We start from the raw sequence: 23,526 nt of genomic DNA, 5'->3' as shown, positions 1-23,526 counted from the left end.
CTAACGACACAGTCCGCAAAAGGATTCTAGCCGTGTAACTGGACAGAAATTGAAGTGGTAACTGATTTTGAAAGGGTGGGCGAAGGTAGGCAGTCACAAGACTTGTTGTAACCCACAGCTTTCTTCTCGACCCAATCATGAGACTGATCAAAAAGGTTAAGTTTTTAGCCGTTAAAATCAAAATCATCCTAATGTAGCTGTTGTAAGGCTAAGCAACAAATTGGTGCTTTGTTCATGGGCTCACAGCATTTGGGAGATCGCAAGAGTTGGAAGGCTCATGAAATCAAGCTCCCACCCTTTCAGGTCAGAAGTAAGGGGGCTGCTCGCTCTGCAATGCTGAAACAAAGCTGGACCTTAACAATTAAATTAGGTGGAATTTTCAGCTGTGGAATCTGGGGAAGATGGTGGCAGAGTGGTAATGTCTACTAGACTAGTAATCCAGAGGCCCAGGCTAATGCTCATGTTTAAATTCCATCAAGACAGCTCGTGGAATTTCAATTCAATCACCAAATCTGGAATATAAAGCTAGTTTTTTTAACAATTCTTTCATGGGACGTAGGCGTCACTGGCAAGTCCAGCATTTGTTGCCCATTCTTAATTGCTCTCAAACTGAGTGGCCATTCAGAGTCAACCACATTGCCGTGGCTCTGGAGTCACATGTAGGCCAGACCAGGTAAAGACGGCAGATTTTCTTCCCCAAGGACATTAGTGAACCAGATGGGTTTTTACAATAATCGACAATGGTTCCATGGTCACTATTAGACTTTTGATTCCAGATTTTGACCGAATTTAAATTTCACCATCTGCTGTGGTGGGATCGCACTCAGGTCCCCAGAGCATTACCTGGGTCTCTGGATTGCTAGGCCAGTGACAATACCACTATGCCACTGCCTCCCCTACAGTTTTAATAATGGTGACTAGGAAACTATCAATTGTTGTAAAAACCCATCTGGTTAACTAATGGCCTTTGGGAAAAGAGATCTGCCATCTTTAATTGGTCTGGCCTACATGTGACTCCCGACCCAGAGCATTGTGGTTGACTGCCCTCTGAAATGGCCCATCCAGTAAGCCACTCAATTCAAAGCAGATTAGGGATGGGAAACAAACACTGGCCTTGCCAGCGACACCCACATAAAGAATTTTTAAAAAGTCATGCTTACTCTGAACCAGTAGCCAAAAACTGGTTACACACCTATTCCTGAACCCATAGTGAGATTTTGATTCCCTGCAGAGGTTGGATTTGTATCTGGATTTCAGAGGTCAAACACGACAGTGTTCTACAATACACTGTGCTCCTTAGTTGAAGGCACATTTATATGTTTTAAGCAATGTAGAATTCAGTTTACAGAGAGAAAACTATACCATTTAACTGGCTAAACAAACCTGCACTAATTTGAATATAGATACTTGATAGTTTGATGCACTTTGGGAAGCGTACTGGAGAACATGTCCCTGTCTACATTAATAGGGAAGTAGTAGAAATGGTCGAGAGCTTCAAGTTCTTAGGTGTCCAGATAACCAGCAACCTGTCCTGGTCCCGCCATGCCGACACTGCAGTTAAGAAAGCCCACCAACACCTCTACTTTCTCAGAAGACTAAGGAAATTTAGCTACGACTCTCACCAACTTTTACAGATGCACCACAGAAAGCATTCTTTCTGGTTGTATCACAGCTTGGTATGGCTCCTGCTCTGCCCAAGGCCGCAAGGAACTACAAAGGGTCGTTAATGAAGCCCAGTCCATCACGCAAACCAGCCTCCCATCTATTGACTCTGTCTACACTTCCCGCTGCCTCGGAAAAGCAGCCAGCATAATCAAGGACCCCACGCACCCTGGACATACTCTTCTCCATCGGGAAAAAGATTTTAAAAGTCTGAGGTCACGTACCAACCGACTCAAGAACAGCTTCTTCCCTGCTGCCATCTGACATTTGAATGGACCTATGTTATATTAAGCTGATCTTTCTCTACACTCTAGCTATGACTGTAACACTACATTTTGCACTCTCTTCTTTCCTTCTCTATGAACGGTATGCTTTGTCTTTATAGCATGCAAGAAATAATATTCTTCACTGTATACTAATAAGTGACAATAATAAATCAAATCAACCAAAGAAACATGGACATAATGGTAATTTCACCGTATACGTCCTTATGAAAATAAAGGGGTTGTAACAATGTTTGGAAGGTTAGAGGTATGTTACAAAGGTCCACAACACATCTAGGGTGCATTCACATTCACTTATGCTGCCATACTCACACATCCAAAGGTAGTAAATGCGTTTTGCCAGGACTTTGTGTGGCTCTGGAATTTCATTAAAATCCTGGTAAAAACATGGCTTCAATGGAATGAACCTCGGGAGCGGTGGAAAGTTGTTTTCTGGAAAAGAAAATGCATAAAAGCATCCTGTAGATTACTGCAAACACGAAGTAAGGTTTAAAGTAATTCAAATATTTGCAGTTTATAACACTGGTGTATCTTAGGGACCGTCACCAAGTCAGAGGATGTTGTAGGGTCCATTCATTCATTAGAATAGATAAGGGGGACAGCGTTTGGTGTGAGGATAGATAACTTTTTGAACAGTAAAGGAACTAAGGGTTGTGGCGAGCGGGCGGGTAAGTGGAGCTGAGTCAATGAAAAGATCAGCCATGATCTTATCGAGTGGCAGAGCAGGCTCGAGGGGCCAGACGGCCTACTCCTGCTCCTAGTTCTTATGATCTTATGAGTTTTAAAATGGTTTTCTTTTATTGAACAAAACTTAAAAACAATGATAGAAGCGAGAAGAGAGCGAATTTGGACACCGGCTTCACAGCCAGGCCCTGTACAAAAACATATACTGAGAGGAGCGAAATCTCAGAACTGAACCAAACATGTACTGAAATAAAAATATATTTCAATCCTTATCGGAAGTGTTTTTCACATGCTGTTTCTGTTTGCAAAAGCAGTCCTTGCAGCTGCTATTATGAAAAAATGTTTGCCTGCATTGTGTGCCTTTTAGGAATGCAGTCAATTTTTAGCTAACCCAGCATGCCTTCTGAGTTCTAAAATGTAGTCAAGTCAGCAGTGCTAGTTAACCCCTACAATCTAGCATTTAAACGCAATTGAATAGGCAGAACCATCTTAAAATGAAGTCTTTGCATAGATGAAGTATTTGCATAGGCTGAGGCAAACAGAGCTAAGCATACAGAGGATCTCTCAATATATATGCTGCTTTATATTGGGCCTACATTGTGACCGCAACTGACCCTCCTACTCAGAGTCTCTCCTCCTTGCCTCTTGTCCTACCATGACCCAGCAAGGATTTCTCTTTCTCAACCCCCTTTTCCTTCCACAGGCCCTCCAACCACACTCCCAGATACTGGGGTTGTATTTCCCCCTCTATTCTGCCTCCTCCTCCCTCAACAGGGTTTCTTTCCTTCTTGCCAGCCCTCCTGCGATCTATGCTCCAAGTCTCTGGCAGAGCATGTTACCCATGCCGTATCCCCATAACCCCACATATTTACCCCACTAATTCCCCTAACCTGTACATCTTGGGACACCAAGGGGCAATTTAGCATGGCCAACCTACCTAACCTGCACATCTTTGGAGTGTGGGAGGAAACTGGAGCACTCGGAGGAAAGCCACGCAGGCACGGGGAGAATGTGCAAACTCCACACAGTCACCCAGGACCGGAGCTGAACCTGGGTTCCTGATGCTGTGAGGCAGCAGTGCTCACCACTGTGCCACCATGCTACCCACCAAAACTTTTGGTGGATGTCGCAGATATAGCTGAGGGACTTCAGTCGTACAAGAGACAGATTGTGGTAACTCACTTCCACTCCAGTAGTGTGATGCACCCAAGTGCTTACTCTACTTTTGTTATCTTCCATAAATCAAAGAAGTCAGGAAGAGCACAATAAGTACTGTCACAAATGCTGCACGAAGCCCAGTCCATCACACAAACCAGCCTCCCACACATTGACACTGTCTACACTTCCCGCTGCCTTGGAAAAGCAGCCAGTGTAATTAAGGACTCCACGCACCCTGGACATTCTCTCTTCCACCTTCTTCCCTCGGGAAAAAGATTTTTTTAAAATCGGAGGACACGTACCAACCGACTCAAGAACAGCTTCTTCCCTGCTGCCATCAGACTTTTGAATGGACCTGCCTCACATTAAGTTGATCTTCCCCTCACCCTAGCTATGACTATAGCACTACATTCTGCACCCTCTCCTTTCCTTCTCTATGATCAGTATGCTTTGTCCATATAGCGCAGGAAACAATACTTTTCACTGTATACTAATACATGTGACAATAATAAATCAAATCAAAATAAATAAAAGTATGAAATCAGCTCCTGCCTGGATGGTCAGCAGTATGTTGGTTTGTTGTGGAGGGTGAGAACAAAGAACAAAGAACAGTACAGCACAGGAAACAGGCCCTTCGGCCCTCCAAGCCTGTGCCGCTCCTTGGTCCAACTAGACCAATCGTTTGTATCCCTCCATTCCCAGGCTGCTCATGTGACTATCCAGGTAAGTCTTAAACGATGTCAGCGTGCCTGCCTCCACCACCCTACTTGGCAGCGCATTCCAGGCCCCCACCACCCTCTGTGTAAAAAACGTCCCTCTGATGTCTGAGTTATACTTCGCCCCTCTCAGCTTGAGCCCGTGACCCCTCGTGATCGTCACCTCCGACCTGGGAAAAAGCTTCCCACTGTTCACCCTATCTATACCCTTCATAATCTTGTATACCTCTATTAGATCTCCCCTCATTCTCCGTCTTTCCAAGGAGAACAACCCCAGTCTACCCAATCTCTCCTCATAGCTAAGACCCTCCATACCAGGCAACATCCTGGTAAACCTTCTCTGCACTCTCTCCAATGCCTCCACGTCCTTCTGGTAGTGCGGCGACCAGAACTGGACGCAGTACTCCAAATGTGGCCTAACCAGCATTCTATACAGCTGCATCATCAGACTCCAGCTTTTATACTCTATACCCCGTCCTATAAAGGCAAGCATACCATATGCCTTCTTCACCACCTTCTCCACCTGTGTTGCCACCTTCAAGGATTTGTGGACTTGCACACCTAGGTCCCTGTGTTTCTATACTCCTGATGACTCTGCCATTTATTGTATAACTCCTCCCTACATTATTTCTTCCAAAATGCATCACTTCGCATTTATCCGGATTAAACTCCATCTGCCACCTCTCCGCCCAATTTTCCAGCCTATTTTTGAGAAAGTGACCAAGGAGGTGGATGGGGGCAAGGCAGTGGACGTGGTATATATGGATTTTAGTGAGGCGTTTGATAAGGTTCACCATGGTAGGCTTCTGCAGAAAATGCAGATGTATGGGATTGGGGGTGATCTAGGAAATTGGATCAGGAATTGGCTAGCGGATAGGAAACAGAGGGTGGTGGTTGATAGTAAATATTCATCATGGAGTGCGGTTACAAGTGGTGTACCTCAGGGATCTGTTTTGGGGCCACTGCTGTTTGTAATATTTATTAATGATCTGGATGAGGGTATAGTTGGGTGGATTAGCAAATTTGCTGATGACACCAAAGTCGGTGGTGTGGTAGACAGTGAGGAAGGGTGTCGTAGTCTGCAGGAAGACTTAGACAGGTTGCAAAGTTGGGCCGAGAGGTGGCGGATGGAGTTTAATGCGGAGAAGTGTGAGGTAATTCACTTTGGTAGGAATAACAGTTGTGTTGAGTATAGGGCTAACGGGAGGACTTTGAATAGTGTGGAGGAGCAGAGGGATCTAGGTGTATGTGTGCATAGATCCCTGAAAGTTGGGAATCAAGTAGATAAGGTTGTTAAGAAGGCATATGGTGTCTTGGCGTTTATTGGTAGGGGGATTGAATTTAGGAGTCGTAGCGTTATGTTGCAACTGTACACAACTCTGGTGCGGCCGCACTTGGAGTACTGTGTGCAGTTCTGGTCCCCACATTACAGGAAGGATGTGGAGGCTTTGGAGAGGGTGCAGAGGAGGTTTACCAGGATGTTGCCTGGTATGGAGGGGAGATCCTATGAGGAGAGGCTGAGGGATTTGGGATTGTTTTCGCTGGAAAGGCGGCGGCTAAGAGGGGATCTTATTGAAACATATAAGATGATTAGAGGTTTAGATAGGGTGGATAGTGATAGCCTTTTTCCTCTGATGGAGAAATCCAGCACGAGGGGGCATGGCTTTAAATTGAGGGGGGGTAGTTATAGAACCGATGTCAGGGGTAGGTTCTTTACCCAGAGGGTGGTGAGGGATTGGAATGCCCTGCCAGCATCAGTAGTAAATGCGCCTAGTTTGGGGGCGTTTAAGAGATCCGTAGATAGGTTCATGGACGAAAAGAAATTGGTTTAGGTTGGAGGGTCACAGTTTTTTTTTTAACTGGTCGGTGCAACATCGTGGGCCGAAGGGCCTGTTCTGCGCTGTAATGTTCTATGTTCTATGTTCTATCTATATCCTGCTGTATTGCCCGACAATGCTCTTCGCTATCCGCGAGGTGCAGGGGGCAACAAGTCGGATCAAGATATTCAGAGGGTGCTGCTGACAAACAGCACCACTGGAAAGCAAGTCAACCACACTAGAGAATGAACTACTCAGAAGTAAGTCGAAGAAAATGGACCAAAATAGTCCGTTTAGACACTAAAGGAAGTGCGACAGAAATTGCACGCGATTTAAAATATCTGAAAATAGGTGATGATGATGTGGAGCTGTGGATCCTTGATGCTTCCGAGAAATGTGAGCAGAGACTCGATATCAGAAGCTACATACTGCGTATGAGGAGAGGTTGAATAAACTAGGATTTTTCCACTGGAAAGACGGAGACTGAGGGGAGATCGGATAGAGGTCTATAAAATGACTCGCCTGATGAAGGAGCAGCGCTCCGAAAGCTCGTGATTCCAAATAAACCTGTTGGACTTTAACCTGGTGTTGAGAGACTTCTTACTGTGCCCACCCCAGTCCAACGCCGGGATCTCCACCTCAAAATTATGAGAGGCATAGACAGGGCGGATAGTCAAGAGGCTTTTTCCCAGGGTGGAAGTATCAGTTACAAGGGGGCACAAGTTCAATGAAAGAGGGGGAAAGTTGAAGGGAGATGTGTGGGGGAAGTTTTTCACACACAAAATGATGGGTGCCTGGAATGCGCTGCCACAGGAGGTGGTGGAAGGAGGCACATTAGCAACACTTAAGAGGCATCTGGATGGGTACACAAATTGGGAGGGAATAGAGGGATACGGACCGAGCAAGGACAGAAGTTTTTATCTTAGTTTAGTTATGGCATCATGATCAGCACAGGCTTGGAGGATCGAAGGGCCTGTTCCTCTACTGTACTTTTCCTTGTTCACAGAATGAGTGAACTACATCCTTACCTGCCATATTTGAGATGGTGTTTGCTGTGTTTCGGGTGTTTCAAGTGAGCTACACGCTCTAACCTGCAAAACAGAAAAAACAAAAAAAAGAACACAACAGGCTGTTAAGTAAGGACTGCAAATCAGAATTCCAGCTGAACTATAAACTTGAATTATCCACCCTTCACAATTCATTTCAATGCAAATAGGAGCGGTTATTCCTTAAACTAATATTCCCACTTGGATTTCACCAATTTTACAATTTATTGCTCCAAATTACCGTCACAGAGGTCTGATTATTCTTCCGAGATCCTGTAAATGAAGTGCGTGCCCAGTCCCCTCAGTAGAAGATGGCATTCTAAATCGGAGCATATCTTCATGGGCAATGGCAAGTCAACCACTGCACACGAGAAGCTTTTCCTCAAGCATGGATATGCAGTGAAGGAAAACTAGGGATTCTACCAGAGAATCCCTTGCTGCATATTCACCTGACATCACGCATGTGCCAACATGTGCCTTCTGCTTCCTTTCTGGAAGGTGTTCTGAAAAGCATTCCAGCATAATGCAGCGGCACGGAGGTTAGCACTGCTGCCTTACAGCGCCAGGGACCTCGGTTCAATTCCAGACTCGGGTGACCGTCTGCGTGGAGTTTGCACATTCTCACCGTGTCTGCGTGGGTTTCCTCCGGTTTCCTCCCCCCCACCCCCCCCAAAGATGCGGTTAGGTTTATTGGCCATGGTAAATTGCCCCTTAGTGTCGGGGGACTAGCTAGGGTAAACATATGGGGTTAAGGGGATAGGGCCTGGGTGGGATTGTCATCAGTGCTGACTTGATGGGCCCCTTCTGCACTGTAGGATTCTATGTGCAGGTTTGGTTTATTGGCCAGGCTAAATTGCCCCTTAGTGTCAGGGGGATTAGTTAGGGTAAATACGTGGGGTTACGTGGATAGGGCCTGGGTGGGATTGTTGCCAATGCAAATAGCCTCCTTCTGCATTGTAGGGATTCTATGATTCTTGTGTCAATTATTTAGCAACCTTACAGCACCTCCTAAATGTTCCAAAACCTAACTCCAAGGTTCTGGAATTAATCTGGCTAGTTTTAACTCCTTTAAATTGTGACCATTTGTGTTCAATTGGAAAGATTTTCTGGTGTTAACCCACTTTACACCGATGTGTCATAATTAAATATATCATGATTATCCTGCTTAATGGATTATAGGGGCTGAGGCAAAGCAAGCTGGACTTCCACTAGTCCACGACAGTGGCCTAAATAAAAATGTTATAACGCAACATCAAGCTCACCACTGGGTAAAATTTTTATTGCCCCAAAAAAGTTTTCACCTGAAATATGCAAATATAAGGCTCTGTTCGGGACTTATCCTGGAGTATTCTCTTAAAAAACTTTCCCAATGCACAAAGTAAAGTTTGTTTAATCAGCAAGTCTTTCAGACTGAGGGAGGAACAGGAGCAAACCCACGCAGACACGGGGAGAACGTGCAAACTCCACACAGACGGTGACCCAAGCTGGGAATCGAACCTGGGTGTCTGGTGCTGTGAGGCAGCAGTGCTAACCACTGTGCCACTGGTGTGGTGGTTGTGCTGGTTAGGTGCATTGGCCGTGCTAAATTCTCCCTCAGTGTAACCCGAACAGGCGCCGGAGTGTGGCGACTAGGGGATTTTCGCAGTAACTTCACAGCAGTGTTAATGTAAGCCTACTTGTGACACTAATAAATAAACTTTACAGGTGCGTTTTAAGAGGACGCAAGATAGAAAAAAGAAATTGAAGAATGTGCTAAGAGGATTAGAGTCTCATTCGGAGCATGAACACGACCATAGGCCCAGTGAGCCAAATGGCTGGTATCTATGCTGCAACTTCAACGCAATGTGGATAATTGTTGATCGAGGAGAAAGAAATGCAGAAAGCACAGATGGCTTTCATATTAAAAATCGCCAGCTGCGACGGAAGGAGGCTGAGGCAAGTGCAAAATTCAAGCGGCAGAGCCACAGGTAGTAAAAATATACTTGGAACGCACCTGCTAATTGTACTGAAGCGAGAAGATGGAATAAAATCATTCTCAAGGAAACAGCAGCAGACCTTGTGCAATTTTACAAACAGAAAACAGAGCATCAGATATGAAAGACCACCAACGATGCTGTCAGGCATTTGCACACACACCTTGAGGGAAAGCACCACAACAATATTGACTTGACGAAAAGTTCAAGGCCCACCAATCCTGGTCATATCTTTAGATATGAAGTAGAAATGGTCGAGAGCTTCAAGTTCTTAGGTGCCCAGATCACCAACAACCTGTCCTGGTCCCCCCCTCCATGCCGACACTATGGTTAAGAAAGCCCACCAACGCCTCTACTTTCTCAGAAGACTAAGGAAATTTGGCTTGTCCATTACAACTCTCACCAACTTTTACAGATGCACCATAGAAAGTATTCTTTCTGGTTGTGTCACAGCTTGGGATGGCTCCTGCTCTGCCCAAGACTTCAAGAAGCTACAAAGGTTCGTGAATGAAGCCCAGTCCATCACGCAAACCAGCCTCCCATCCACTGACTCTGTCTACACTTCTCGCTGCCTCGGCAAAGCAGCCAGCATAATTAAGGACCCCACGCACCCCGGACATTCTCTCTTCCATCTTCTTCCATCGGGAAAAAGATACAAAAGTCTGAGGTCACGTACCAACCGACTCAAGAACAGCTTCTTCCCTGCTGCTGTCAGACTTTTGAATGGACCTACCTCGCATTAAGTTGACCTTTCTCTACACCCTAGCTATGACTGTAACACTACATTCTGCACTCTCTCGTTTCCTTCTCTATGAACGGTATGCTTTGTCTGTATAGTGTGCAAGAAACAATATTTTTCACTGTATACTAACATGTGTCAATAATAAATCAAGTCAATAGTTACTATGACCACAAATTGAAGTTCAGACTATTTTTTAAGCACTTCTGTGCCAGCTGTGGCTCAGTTGGTAGCACTCTTGCCTCGGAGTCAGAAAGCAGTGGGTTCAAGACCCACTCCAGGACTTGAGCACAAAAATAATCAAGGCTGACAGCATTGAGGGACTGCTGCACTGAGACATCAAGCCACAGCCCAGTCTTCCCGTCGGCCATAAAAAGATACCATTACACTATTTTAAAGAAGGGCAGTGCAGCCTGGGGTACTGGCCAATACTTATCCCTCAATCAGCATGGCCAAAACAAAATTATATTGTTGCTGCTGTGCGCAGGTTGGCTGCACTGTTCCTTCAGATAACACTGACTACACTTCAAAATTGCTTCATTGTCTGTAAAGCACTTTGAGATGTTCATTGTTACGAAAGGCACTATATAAATGCCAGTTTTTCTTTCATAGAACTTTTTATTGAATCCCTACAGTGCAGAAGGAGACCATATGGCCCACCTGAATCTCACCGACTCCCTGAAAGTGCTGGCCCTCCCCCTCACCTCATCCCCACGCATTTAACATGACCAATCCACCCAACTCACACATCCCTGGACACCAAGGAGCAATTTAGCATGGTCAATCATTGGACTGTGGGGGGAAACCGGATTCCCCCCCCCCCCCCCCCCAAGAGGGAACCCACGTAAACACGAGGAGAACGTGCAAACTCTGCACAGACAGAGTTGGACCCTGGCACTGTGATGCAGCACTGTGCTGCCTTGCCACCCCATTATAATTTCAGATTTGCACTGCTGCCTCACAGCATTAGGGACCCAGGTTCAATTCCGGCCTCGGGCGACTGCCTGTGCGGAGTTTGCACGTTTCCCTCCCCCCCCTCCCCGAGTCTGTGTGGCTTTCCTCCGAGTGTTCTGATTTCCTCCCACAGTCCAAAGATGTGTGGATTAAGTTGATTGGCCATGCTATATTGCCCCTTAGTGTTTAGGGGGATTAGCAGGTAACTACTTGGGTTTATGGGGATAGGGCCTGGGTGGGATTGTGGTCGGTGCAGACTCGATGGGCCAAATGGCCTCCTTCTGCAATGTAGGGATTCTATGATCATGATTGCACACAAAACTGGGAGAAATGGTTTTCCACTGATATGTTCCATTCCTCACCTTGGCCCCCATAAGCCTCGCAAGAAAAGGGGATTTTTCTTTTACCCTGGTAAACAGATTAAACAAAATGGCAACTGTTGATAGCCACCAAAACCTTCCACCTAGAACAAGAGGCTGACGCAGGCGGAGAAAAGTTGAATATTTCAATTTATCTTCAGATGAAAGAACTTTAGGGCAAACCACATAAGATGTGAACATAAATGTTCCAGAACGTTAAGAAATAGCCACTACAGTGGGCCACTGGGCCCTTCAAGTTTGCACTGCTGTTCAACAGGATTATGACATCAACTCCATTTTTCCGCATTATCCCATATCCCTTAGTTCCCTTGGTGCCCACCCCATCCCCACAAAAGAAATCTATCAATTGTGTTGGATAGACTCAACGACTGAGCATCCTCAACACATTGGGATAGACAATTCCAAAGAGAAGATGTACTAGTCAAAATGTAGCCACAAAGATTAAATCATGTGGCATCAGTATTGGATGATCATATGCATTGTGCATTCAGCAAAGATCATAGAATCATAGAAAACCTACACAGTGCAGAAGGAGGCTATTCAGCCCATCGAGTCTGTACCGACAACAATCCCACCCCAGGCCCTATCCCCACAATCCCACACTCTGTTAATCCCTCTAACCTACACATCCCGGGACACCAAGCGGCAATTCAGCACGGCCAATCAACCTAACCCGCACATCTTTGAATTGAAGGAGGAACTCGGAGCACCCAGAGGAAACCCACGCAGACACGGGAGAACACGCAAACTCCACACAGACACTGACCCAAGCTGGGAATCAACCCAGGTCCCTGGTGCTGTGAGACAGCAGTGCTAACCACTGTGCCACCGTACCACCTTTGTACAGGATTGGCCGTGCTAAACTGCCCCTTAGTATCCAAAGATGTGCAGGTTAGGTGGATTGGCTGTGCTAAATTGCCCGTTAAGTGTCCAAAGATGTGAAGGTTAGGGGGATTAGTAGGGTAAATGTGTGGGGTTAAGTGAATGGGACTGGGGGTGGGTCTGGATAAGATGCTCTGTCAGAGAGTCAGGGCAGACTCAACAGGCTGAATGGTTTACTTCTGCACTGTAGGGACTCTATGATTCTAAGGAAGTCGACGGTTAATTTTTGCCCATTCACCTATCGGACCCTGCCTGTGGAACTGCGACATGCTACCTGAGTTTATATAGTTTGGGAATAAACTGAGCCATTAAGGCACATGACCCTTGCAGGTAACAGATGGTTAACAACAGGATGCGCTCAGAATGTGTGTCATTAGACCCCATCACATTGGGTATAATTATAGGTCTGCTAGTCAGGTTTTGAGACCTCTCGGGAGTCCACCGCCTTGTGATGAAGGTCAAGTCTGATAAGCTTGAGTTTGCAGAAACCCAAGCTATGTGTACGTTTATCAGATAGCTCCACTGCCACAATTCAAAATTTAAAAACTCTTGCTCAATCACTTGTGCCCAAAACAAAGAGGAAGTTAATCCTGTCAGACAAACAACCCTTTGTTGCGACATGAACTCAGGGATAGCATCCATTTACATGCATCAACTGACTGCCACAGTATCATTGAACATGGCCCCTGAAACCTCTTCACTTGAAGGGGCTTGCAACTACCTTGACACCACTCTCTCAACACAGAATCCCTACAGCACAGGAGGTAGCCAGTTGGCCCACTTATACTGCCAGAAATTCCACCCAGGCCCTAACCCCGTAACCACACGTATTTACCCTGTTAATCCCATGTCACGTACGGGGCAATTTACTATGGTCAAATCAACTTCACTTGCACATCTTTGGAGTGTGGGAGGACAGCACAGTGGTTAGCACTGCTGCCTCACAGCGCCAGGGGCCCAGGTTCAATTCCGACCTCGGGTCATTGTCTGTGTGGAGTTTACATGTTCTCCCCACGTCTGGGTGATTTTACTCCTGGTGCTCTGGTTTCCTCTCTCAGGTGTGGAGATGCCGGCGTTGGACTGGGGTAAACACAGTAAGAGTTTTAACAACACGAGGTTAAAGTTCAACAGGCTTATTTGGTAGCAAATGCCATTAGCTTTCGGAGCCCTGCTCCTTCGTCACATGGAGTGGACATCTGCTCCCAAACAAGGCACACAGAGGCAAAATCAATTTACAGAATACTGATTAGAATGCGAATCTTTACAGCTAATCAAGTCTTAAAGATACAGACAATGTGAGTGGAGGGAACATTAGGCACAGGTTAAAGAAATGTGTATTGTCTCCCAACAGGACAGCCAGTGAGATGCATCTCAAGTAGAGATGTCTGGAGACAATACACATTTCTTTAAACCTGTGCCTAATGCTCCCTCCACTCACATTGTCTGTATCTTTAAGACTTGATTAGCTGTAAAGATTCGCATTCTAATCAGTATTCTGTAACTTGATTTTGTGTCTCTGTGTGCCTTGTTTGGGAGCAGATATCCACTCCATCTGACGAAGGGGCAGCGCTCCGAAAGCTAATGGCACTTGCTACCAAATAAACCTGTTGGACTTTAACCTGGTGTTGTTAAAACTCTTACTGTGTTCCTCTCAGTCCAAAGATGTGCGAGTTAGGTTGATTGGCCATAGTCAATTGATTCTGGTATCAGGGGGTTTAGCAGGATAAATGTGTGGGGTTATGGGAATAGGGTCTGGGTGGGATGTGGTCGGTACAGGTTCCTTCTGTGCTGTCAGGATTTTATTTCTATGAAACCATAGCACCCGGAGGAAACCCATGCAGACACGGGGGGAACATGCAAACTCCACATAGACAGTCACCCGAGGCTGGAATCGAACGCGGGTCCCTGGCGCTGTGAGGCAGCAGTGCTAACCATTGTGCTTCCCATGGAGTATCTGGTTAAACAAAAAGCTCAAGATCCATTCTCCTACGTGTCTCATCATCAAACTTGGCAGTGATGCTGCGTAACAAGTAACTTGGACCTCCACTCTCCCATTCCATTCCTAAGTTACCCCAATGAGTCCAGCTTCACAGACAGAAAGCAGCTTAGGACAGCAGGAGGAAAGTACTTTCAGAGTTCAGCCAATAACATCCACAAATAAGGGTTTATATCCCTGTCACAACTTACATTAAAGTGTCACTGCTGTCTCTCTCGCCTTCCCCGGTTCCTCGTGTGTCAGCCTCGCACTCCTTTGGTCCTGCAAATGTTAAAATACAAAAAGAAAGGTTTCAAGTTCTATCACCAGCGCGGCTGCAATTATACCAAGTACGGTTCAAGGGTATAATCCACTGCGTTCTGTGTACACAATCAATGGCTCTCAAACTGATTCGCTGCAATTTCCACAATGCAAATTAGAGACAGTACTGAGAGTATCCATTGCCACAGATCATAGAAGTCCATCACTCATCATAGATTCATCATAGAATCCCTACAGTACAGGAGGCCATTCAGCCCATCGTGTCTACACTGACCACAATCCCACCCAGGCCCTATTCCAGTAACCCCACATAATTACCCTGCTAATCCCCCCCCCTGAAACTAGGATGAATTTAGCATGGCCATTCAACCTAACCTGCACATCTTTGGACTTGCCTAGATGACCCTCAGTGGTCTCTGTCTAGCAACAGAGTGGTTCAATTCCACCTTTCAGGTGTTATAATTCTTAGGGGTGGCACGGTGGCACAATGGTTAGCACTGCTGCCTTACAGTGCCAGAGACCCAGGTTCGACTCTGGGCTTGGGTGATTGTGTGGAGTTTGCACGTTCTCCCCGTGTCTGCACGAGTTACCTCCAGGTGAGCCAACTTCCTCCCACACAGTCTAGAAAGACGTGCAGGAAGGTGTATTGACCCGAACAGATGCCGGAATATGGCGACTAGGGGAGTTTCACAGTAACTTCATTGCAATGTTAATGTAAGCCTTACTTGTGACACGAGTGAACTTTTAAACTTGTGGGAGGAAACCAGATCAGCTGGAGGAAACCCACGCTGAGAACGTGCAAACTCCACACAGACAGTGACCCCAAGGCCAGAATTGAACCCGGGTCCCTGATGCTGCGAGGCAGCAGTGCTAACCACTGTGTCACCCTGCCGCCCCAATAGCTAGCCAATCTACTAAGCTCATGCACTCAGGTCAATTGGGCACTAAGCCAAAACAGTAACAGTTTTGACAATTGGTTTCTTTTGCAGGGTTTACTTGCAGTGTGCTAAAAATTACTACAAGTGAACAAAACCACTCACTGTTGGCGACATTTCTCCGACAAAAATAAACCCAAAAAGCACTTCATCTCATGACACCAATCGAACCAAATTTATATCGAATACACAAAAATCCTTGTCCAGTGCAGCACTCTCCTCTCACACTGTGTTGAGAAAACCTCAATTGCTACGAAACAGCATATTCTCTGAGTCATTGTCAGTAACACCACAGGTTATCTCATAAAAAAAAACGGACAGCCATTACAAGTAACAAGCACTGAATTCTCAAAACATTGCACTGCCATGTCAGTCGCAGATATGGTTCCCCTTGTATTGACAGATAATTCTACGTACGTATTGCAGCAACAATACGGTTTATGTTCCTCTTCCCAAAATCACAATATGACGCGATCGAATCTTGCTTTCAGCAAGAAACCCGTGCCTGCTGATGACTGTTAAAATAAGATGTTTATTTCTGGTTAGATTTCACAGGAAACTAGGACATTCAGGTCCTGCGGTATTGTTTTGCTATTCATAATAAATATCATAAACAACATTTCTTCCTTGTACTTCACCTGGAAAAAGTAAACTTGGTAACCTGGTGAAGTAGGAATAGGAGTAGGCCATTCAGTCACCATCAGACCCAACTCCACATGCCTATCACAATTAATAGGCCATCAATTGGCATTTGCGGAAGTGTGTTCAAAACTTACCACACAACGTGGGAGAAAATGTTTCCGAATTTCACTTTCAAAAGGTCTCATAGAATCCCGACAGCGCAGGAGGCCACCAATTTGGTCCATCAAGTCTGCACCGACTCTCTGATGGAGCATCTTACCAGGCCCAACCCCCTAACCTGTGCATCTTGGAACACTAACCGGCAATTTCGCAAGGCCAATCCACCTGACCTACACACCTTTGGACTGTGGGAGGAAACTGGAGCACCCAGAGGAAACCCACACAGACACGGGCAGAATGTGCAAGCTCCACACAGACAGTCACCCAAGGCTGGTATTGAACCCAGGACCCTGGAGCTGTGAGGCAGTAGTGCTACTGTGCTGCCCGAGAGCCATCTGGCTAATTATTGGACTAGCGCCCCCCCCCCAATCTCTAATTAGCAAACTAGTTCTCCTTAATAGCCAGAGAACTGCAATCAAAACAACCCTTCACTCCTTCACACACACCTAAATTCCAGGAATATTACCCTAGTTTGTTTGATCTCGCCTTGTAGCTTAACTCTTGCAGTCCAAGTATCATTCTCGTTAATCTCTCATGCACTCCCAAGGCCAATACATCCTTCTCAAGGTATAGTGTCCAAAACCCCTCACAGTTACTCCAGGTTTGCCTTAAGCAGGGCTTTGTACAGCTGAGGAACGATTTCTGGCTCCTTGACCCTATGTTCTAGCATTTCATGAACCAGAGAAAGCCATTCATCCTGTCATGTCTACGTCAGCTCTCCAGCAAGAGCAATATGTTCCGTTACGAAGAGCCATGGCAGAAACACGCAAGTCTTGAGTCGATGCCATTCCTGAATTACTAGTGCCATTCGGCCCATCGAGCCTGCACCAAAGACACTCCCATCCAGGCCCTATCCCATCCCCGTAACCCCATGCATTTACTTTTTAAAAAATTCATTCGTGGAACATGGGCGTCGCTGGCTGGCCAGCATTTATTGCTCATCCCTGGTTGCCCGAGATCAGTTGAGAGTCAACCACTTTACTGTGGATCTGGAGTCACATGTAGGCCAGACCGGGTAAGGACGGCAGATTTCCTTCCCTAAAGGAAATTAGTGAACCAGATGGGTTTTTCCGACAATTGACAATGGCTAATCTCCCTGACACTAAGGGGCAATTTAGCATGGACAATCAACCTAACCTGTACATTTTTGGAGTGTGGGAGAAAATTGGAGCACCCGGAGGAAACCCATGCAGACACGTGCAAACTCCACACAGACAGTGATCAGAGGTCGGAATCGAATCCAGGTCTCTGGCGCTGCGAGGCTGCAGTGCTAACCACTGCACCACCCGAAATGAGGGACAGCCGATGATGATGTACAATGTTATGTTCCTGTTCATGACATTTTAATGATCTCAGAACCTCCAATATTTGAGTTTTGCCCCAGTCAGAAAGTACCCAGTTCTACTCTTCCACGGGTCCCAAAAAGCCATTATTCAATTGAACAAGAGTTGCCCTAACAGGCAACAACCCCTCCCATTTTTCTCCCAGATGCCTGCCACGTGATCAGTTATCACAGTGTCTGAGATCAAAGTTAGATAGCTGCATTGACATGAATGTTACATACTAGTTCTCCCGAGTAACATCGCAAAAAAAATCACAATTTCAACATTCCTGATCATTTAGTAAACAATCCGTTTCTAAACGCACAACGGCTCTCCTCAATCTGGTGGAAACTTTACAGAAATAATAAATGATATTGTTGCAATTCTAAAACAGAGTTCGTCAACTCATCTACCAAATCCTCAAGAAAGCCACGAAACACTGCAAAGGCCAGAAACACTCAGCAGGTCAGGGAGGCTCTATGGAGAGAGACGTAGAGTTAATCCTAAAATTATAGAATCAGAGAAAGTTAAGGGCACAGAATGAGGCCACTTGGCCCATTGTGTCTGTGCTGGACAAGTCACCCCGCCTAACCTCACTTTCCCACATCTGCAGGTTATGGCACTGGAAGTGCGTACCCAGACATCTTTTAAATGCACTGAGAATTTCTGCCTCTACTATCCTTTCAGGCAGAGTTCCAGTCCCCACAACCCTCCCCCGGGGTGAAACTTTTTTTCCTCATCACCCCTCTAATCCTTCTACCCATTACCTTAAATCTATGCCCCCCTCAGGACTGACCCCTCTGCTCAAGTAAATAGGCCCTTTCCATATCCACTCTATCCAGGCCCCTCACAGTTTCGTACATCTCAATCACATCTCCCCTTGGCCTTCTGTGCTCCAAGAACAATCCCAACCTATCCAAACTTTCCTCACAGCTGCAATTTTGTCAGACTTGGCAATGTCCTCTGAAATCTCCTCGTGACCTCTGTAGTGCATCCTTTCTGTAATGACATCACCAGAAATGCACACACTGCCCAAGTTGTGGGCTTGAACACTTTTTCATATAGTCCTAGCATAACCTCCTTGCTCTTATATTCTATCCCTCGGCTAACAAATGAAAGGATTCCATTTGCCTTTGTAGACACTTATCAACCTTTAAAGCCTTTTTTTATTAAGTTTATTTACTAGTCACAAGTAAGGCTTACAGTAACACTGCACTGAAGTTACTGTGAAATTCCCCTAGTCGCCACACTCCGGCGCCTGTTCGGGTCAATGCACCTAACCAGCACATCTTTCAGAATGTGGGAGGAAACCCACGCAGACACGGGGAGAACGTGCAGACTCCACACAGACAGCAACCCAAGCCGGGAATCGAACCCGGGTCCCTGGTGCTGAAATCCCACTCACCCGATGAAGGAGCAGCACTCCAAAAGCTAGTGGCTTGTGCTACCAAATAAACTTGTTGGACTTTAATCTGGTGTTGTGAGACTTCTTATTGTGTTTACCCCAGTCCAATGCCGGCATCTCCACATCATGGCTGTGAGGCAGCAGTGCTAACCACTGTGCTACAATGCCGCCCAACTGTACCATACCATACCTGTCCTGCTACTTTCAGGATTAGGATCTGTGGACATTCATTCAAAGGTCTCGCACTTCCTTTACACTTCTCAGTCATGAATGGTGGTGGACAATTAAACTTGTCACTGGAGGGGACTACTCCACAAATTTCCCCATCCTCGTAGATGGGAAAGCCCAGGACATCAGTGCAAAAGATAAGGCTGAAGCATTTGCAACAATCTTCAGCCAGAAGTGCCGAGTGGATGATCCATCTTGGCATCCCCTCTAGTTCCCAGCCTCTCAGAGACCAGTTTTCAGCCAATTCGATTCACTCCACGTGATATCAAGGAACAGCCAAAGGCACTGAATAGTGCAGATGCTACGGGCACTGACAATATTCCAGCAATAGCACTGAAGACTTGTGCTCCAGAACCTGCTGCAATCCCCAGCCAAACTGTTCCTGTACAGCTACAACACTAGCATCTACCCAACAATGTGGAAAATTGCTCAGGTATGTCCTGCACACAAAAAGCAGGACAAATCCAACCTGACCAATTACCTGTTGGTCCACTCTCGATCATCAGTAAAGTAATGGAAGGGGTCATCAACAGTGTTATCTAGTGGACGGCGGAAATCTGCCATCTTTACCCGGTCTGGCCTACATGTGACTCCAGAGTCAAAGCAATGTGCTTGACTCTCAACTGCCCTCTGAACAAGGGCAGCTAGGGATGGGCAATAAATGCTGGTCAGCCAGCGACGCCCATGTCCCACGAATGAAGAAAAAAAAACTTGCTGAACAATAATGTGCTCAGTGACACTCAGTTTAGGTTCCACCAAGGTAACTCAGCTCCTGACCTCAATGAAGTCTTAGAATCATAGAATCATAGAAACCCTACAGTGCAGAAAGAGGCCATTTGGCCCATCGAGTCTGCACCGACCACAATCCCACCCAAGCCCTACCCCCATATCTATCCACTAATCCCTCTAACCTACGCATCTCAGGACACTAAGGGCAATTTTAGCATGGCCAATCAACCTAACCCGCACATCTTTGGACTGTGGGAGGAAACCGGAGCACCTGGAGGAAACCCACGCAGACACGAGGAGAATGTGCAAACTCCACACAGACAGTGACCCAAGCCGGGAATCAAACCCAGGTCCCTGGAGCTGTGAAGCAGCAGTGCTAACCACTGTGCTACCGTGCCGCCCTTGGTTCTTGGTTCAAACATGGGCAAAACAGCTGGACACCAGAGGTGAGAGAGACCGCTCGACATCAAGGCAGCATTTGACCACATGTGGCATCAAGGAGCCCTAGCAAAACTGGAGGCATACCTAGCACAAAGAAAGATGGTTGTGATTGTTGAAGGACTATCATCTCAGCTCCACGACATCACTGCAGGAGTTCCGCAGTGTCATGTCCTCGGCCCAACCATCTTCAGCTGCTTCTTCAATGTCCTGCCTTCCATTACAAGGTCAGAAATGGGGATGTTTGCACAATGCTCAGCCCCATTCGCGACTCCTCAGATACTGAAACAATCCATGTCCAAATGCAGCAAGGCCTGGACAATATCCAGGCTTGGGCTGACAAGTGGAAAGTAATATTTGCGCTACGTAAGCTCAGGCAATGATCATCTCCAACAAAAGACAATCTAACCATCACCTCTTGACATTCAATAGCATTACCATTGTTGAATCCCCCATGATCAACATCATGGGGGTTACCACTGACCCGAAACTTTATTGGACTAGCCATATAAATACAAGAGCAGGTCAGAAGCTCGGAATCCTGCAGTGTGTAACTTGCTTCCTGACGTCCCAAAGCTTGCCCATCATCTATAAAGGCACAAGTTAGGAGTGTCAAATCAAATCAAAGTTAGGAGTGTAGAACACTCTCAACTTGCTTGGATGAGTGCAGCTCCAATAATATACAAGAAGCTTGACACCATCCAGGACCCCACATGATCAGCGCCCCATTCACAAACATTCACTTCCTCCACAACCAATGAACAGTGGCAGTGTGCACCATCTCCAAATTGCACTGCAGGAACTCACCAAGACTTCTCTGACAGCACCTTCCAAAACAAAGACCACTAACATCTAGAAGGACAAGGGCAGCAGACACATGGGAACACCACCACCTGCAAGTTCCTCTCCAAAGTCACTCACCACCCTGACTTGGAAATATATCACCATTCCCTCACTATCATGGGTCACAATCCTGGAACTCCCTCCCCAAACAGCACTGTTGGTGTTCCTACATGGACTGCAGTGATTTAAGGCAGCTCACTGTAACCTTGTTAATTAGGGACAGGCAATAAATGGTGGCCCAGCCTGTGACACCCATATCCCACAAATGAATGAAGGAAAAGAATAAAGTGCAAATGTACCCACATACAAATGTATAAGAAATGTACACATAACTATTTATATTTAAGTACAAATATGCATCCCTAATGCACACATAAATATGCATATTTAAGTACAAATGTATATAAAAGTACTGGTTAGCTGCATTGGCCACACTAAATTCATCCTCGGTGTACCCGAACAGGCACCAGAGTGTGGCAACTAGGGGATTTTCACAACAACTTCATTGCAATGTTAATGTAAGCCTACTTGTGACACTAACTTTAAATATGTACATCTAAATGGACAAATATGTATATTTAAGTACAAATATGCATATCTAATGTACACATAAATATGCATTTAAAGTGCAAGTATGTATGTATGTATATTCAAGTGCAAGTATGTATGTATGTATATTCAAGTGCAAGTATGTATGTATGTATATTCAAGTGCAAGTATGTATGTATATTCAAGTGCAAGTATGTATGTATGTATATTCAAGTGCAAGTATGTATGTATATTCAAGTGCATGTATGTATGTATGTATATTCAAGTGCATGTATGTATATTCAAGTGCAAGTATGTATGTATGTATATTCAAGTGCAAGTATGTATGTATATTCAAGTGCAAGTATGTATGTATATTCACACATAAATATGCATATTAAAGTAAATGCATTTTAAAGTACAAATATGCATCCCTAATGCACACATAAATATGCATATTTAAGTACAAATGTATATAAAAGTACTGGTTAGCTGCATTGGCCACACTAAATTCTTCCTCAGTGTACCCGAACAGGCACCAGAGTGTGGCAACTAGGGGATTTTCACAACAACTTCATTGCAATGTTAATGTAAGCCTACTTGTGACACTAACTTTAAATATGTACATCTAAATGGACAAATATGTATATTTAAGTACAAATATGCATATCTAACGTACACATAAATATGCATATTTAAGTACAAACGTATAAGTGCAAACGCATTTCTAATTCACACATAAATATGCAAGTACAAATGTATATTTAAGTGCAAATGCATTTCTAATGTACACAAATATGCATATTAAAGTAGATATATCTAATGTACACCACATATGCATAAGTACAAATATACACAAGTATAAATACACATTTATTTATATATATACACATACACACACATATAAAAACACATCCAATTGAAGTTTAATCCGTACAATATTAAGCATGCATTATGAAGGCTGCATTATTCTCCAGGTGTAAATATGCACAAGGTGAATATTGCATTAATCTGCAATTGCATTGAGGAGAATGCCCCAGTTGCCACCTGTTTCAGGCGGGGCTTTTCTGCTAAAAATGCAAACATTTTCACCTCAATCCTCTACATTTTGTGCCGATATTAACTGCACTTGTGTTGATGCAGGGGTCGCCCTGGTTTTTGCAATTTGCAGCTGCCCTTGCACTGGGTGGGTGGGTGAGTGGACCTGCCCTCCCAGTGGCTGCCCTCTGCACCCTTGCTTTTGCTGCACCAAGCCCCACAGTGGCCCTGCTGCAATGCCGGTGGCCGGGCCTAGCCGAGCCGGGCCCAGCCTGTCCTTACCGTCCACAGTTGCTGCTGTGTCTCCCTCAGGCCCCTGCGCGTGGTGGAAATGTGTTTATTGCATTCTTACCCTCTTTATTTCCCCCTTGCCCACCCCAGCTCCCCTCCCCCCGGTAAAGGGGTTGATGTCTGACGGGCGGCGGCTGCTTGCCCAAAGATGCTCCTTCACCTTCTTCCGAGCGACAGCTTGTTACCAACTGGCTCCCGACCGTCAATTCACGCGACAGCTCTCTCTCCTGTCACTCAAAGCGGTCGCCAGTAGCAACGCCCCGCCCCCGGCCCTCAGTCAACCCTCACCAGCCCCTGTCACTCAAAGCGGTCGCCAGTGACAACGCCCCGCCCCCACCCTGCAATCAGCTCGCACCAGCTCCTGTCACTCACAGGTCGCCAATAGTAACGCCCCGCCCCCAGTGAACTCACCCCAG

General features: G+C 45.8%; 1 protein-coding gene across 1 annotated transcript in view; it reads right to left on the bottom strand.

Annotated features, from left to right (window-relative positions):
• The window catches only part of LOC144480540 (secretory carrier-associated membrane protein 5), an 81,893-nt gene extending 58,730 nt beyond the window's left edge, over positions 1-23,163 (bottom strand). The window contains exons 1-4 of the mRNA XM_078200113.1: positions 23,102-23,163; positions 14,483-14,552; positions 7,350-7,412; positions 2,259-2,378 (exon numbers count right to left, since the gene is read on the bottom strand). Coding sequence (XP_078056239.1) covers positions 2,259-2,378; positions 7,350-7,356 — 127 coding nt within the window. The 5' untranslated portion in view covers positions 7,357-7,412; positions 14,483-14,552; positions 23,102-23,163. The remainder of the gene's footprint in view (positions 1-2,258; positions 2,379-7,349; positions 7,413-14,482; positions 14,553-23,101) is intronic.
• Positions 23,164-23,526: the final 363 nt, after the last annotated feature.

This window comes from Mustelus asterias, chromosome 29 (assembly GCF_964213995.1).
Source record: "Mustelus asterias chromosome 29, sMusAst1.hap1.1, whole genome shotgun sequence".
Lineage (NCBI taxonomy): Eukaryota > Metazoa > Chordata > Chondrichthyes > Carcharhiniformes > Triakidae > Mustelus > Mustelus asterias.
Note: the sequence above shows the minus strand (reverse complement) of the source record. Positions and strands in the feature narration are given on the sequence as shown.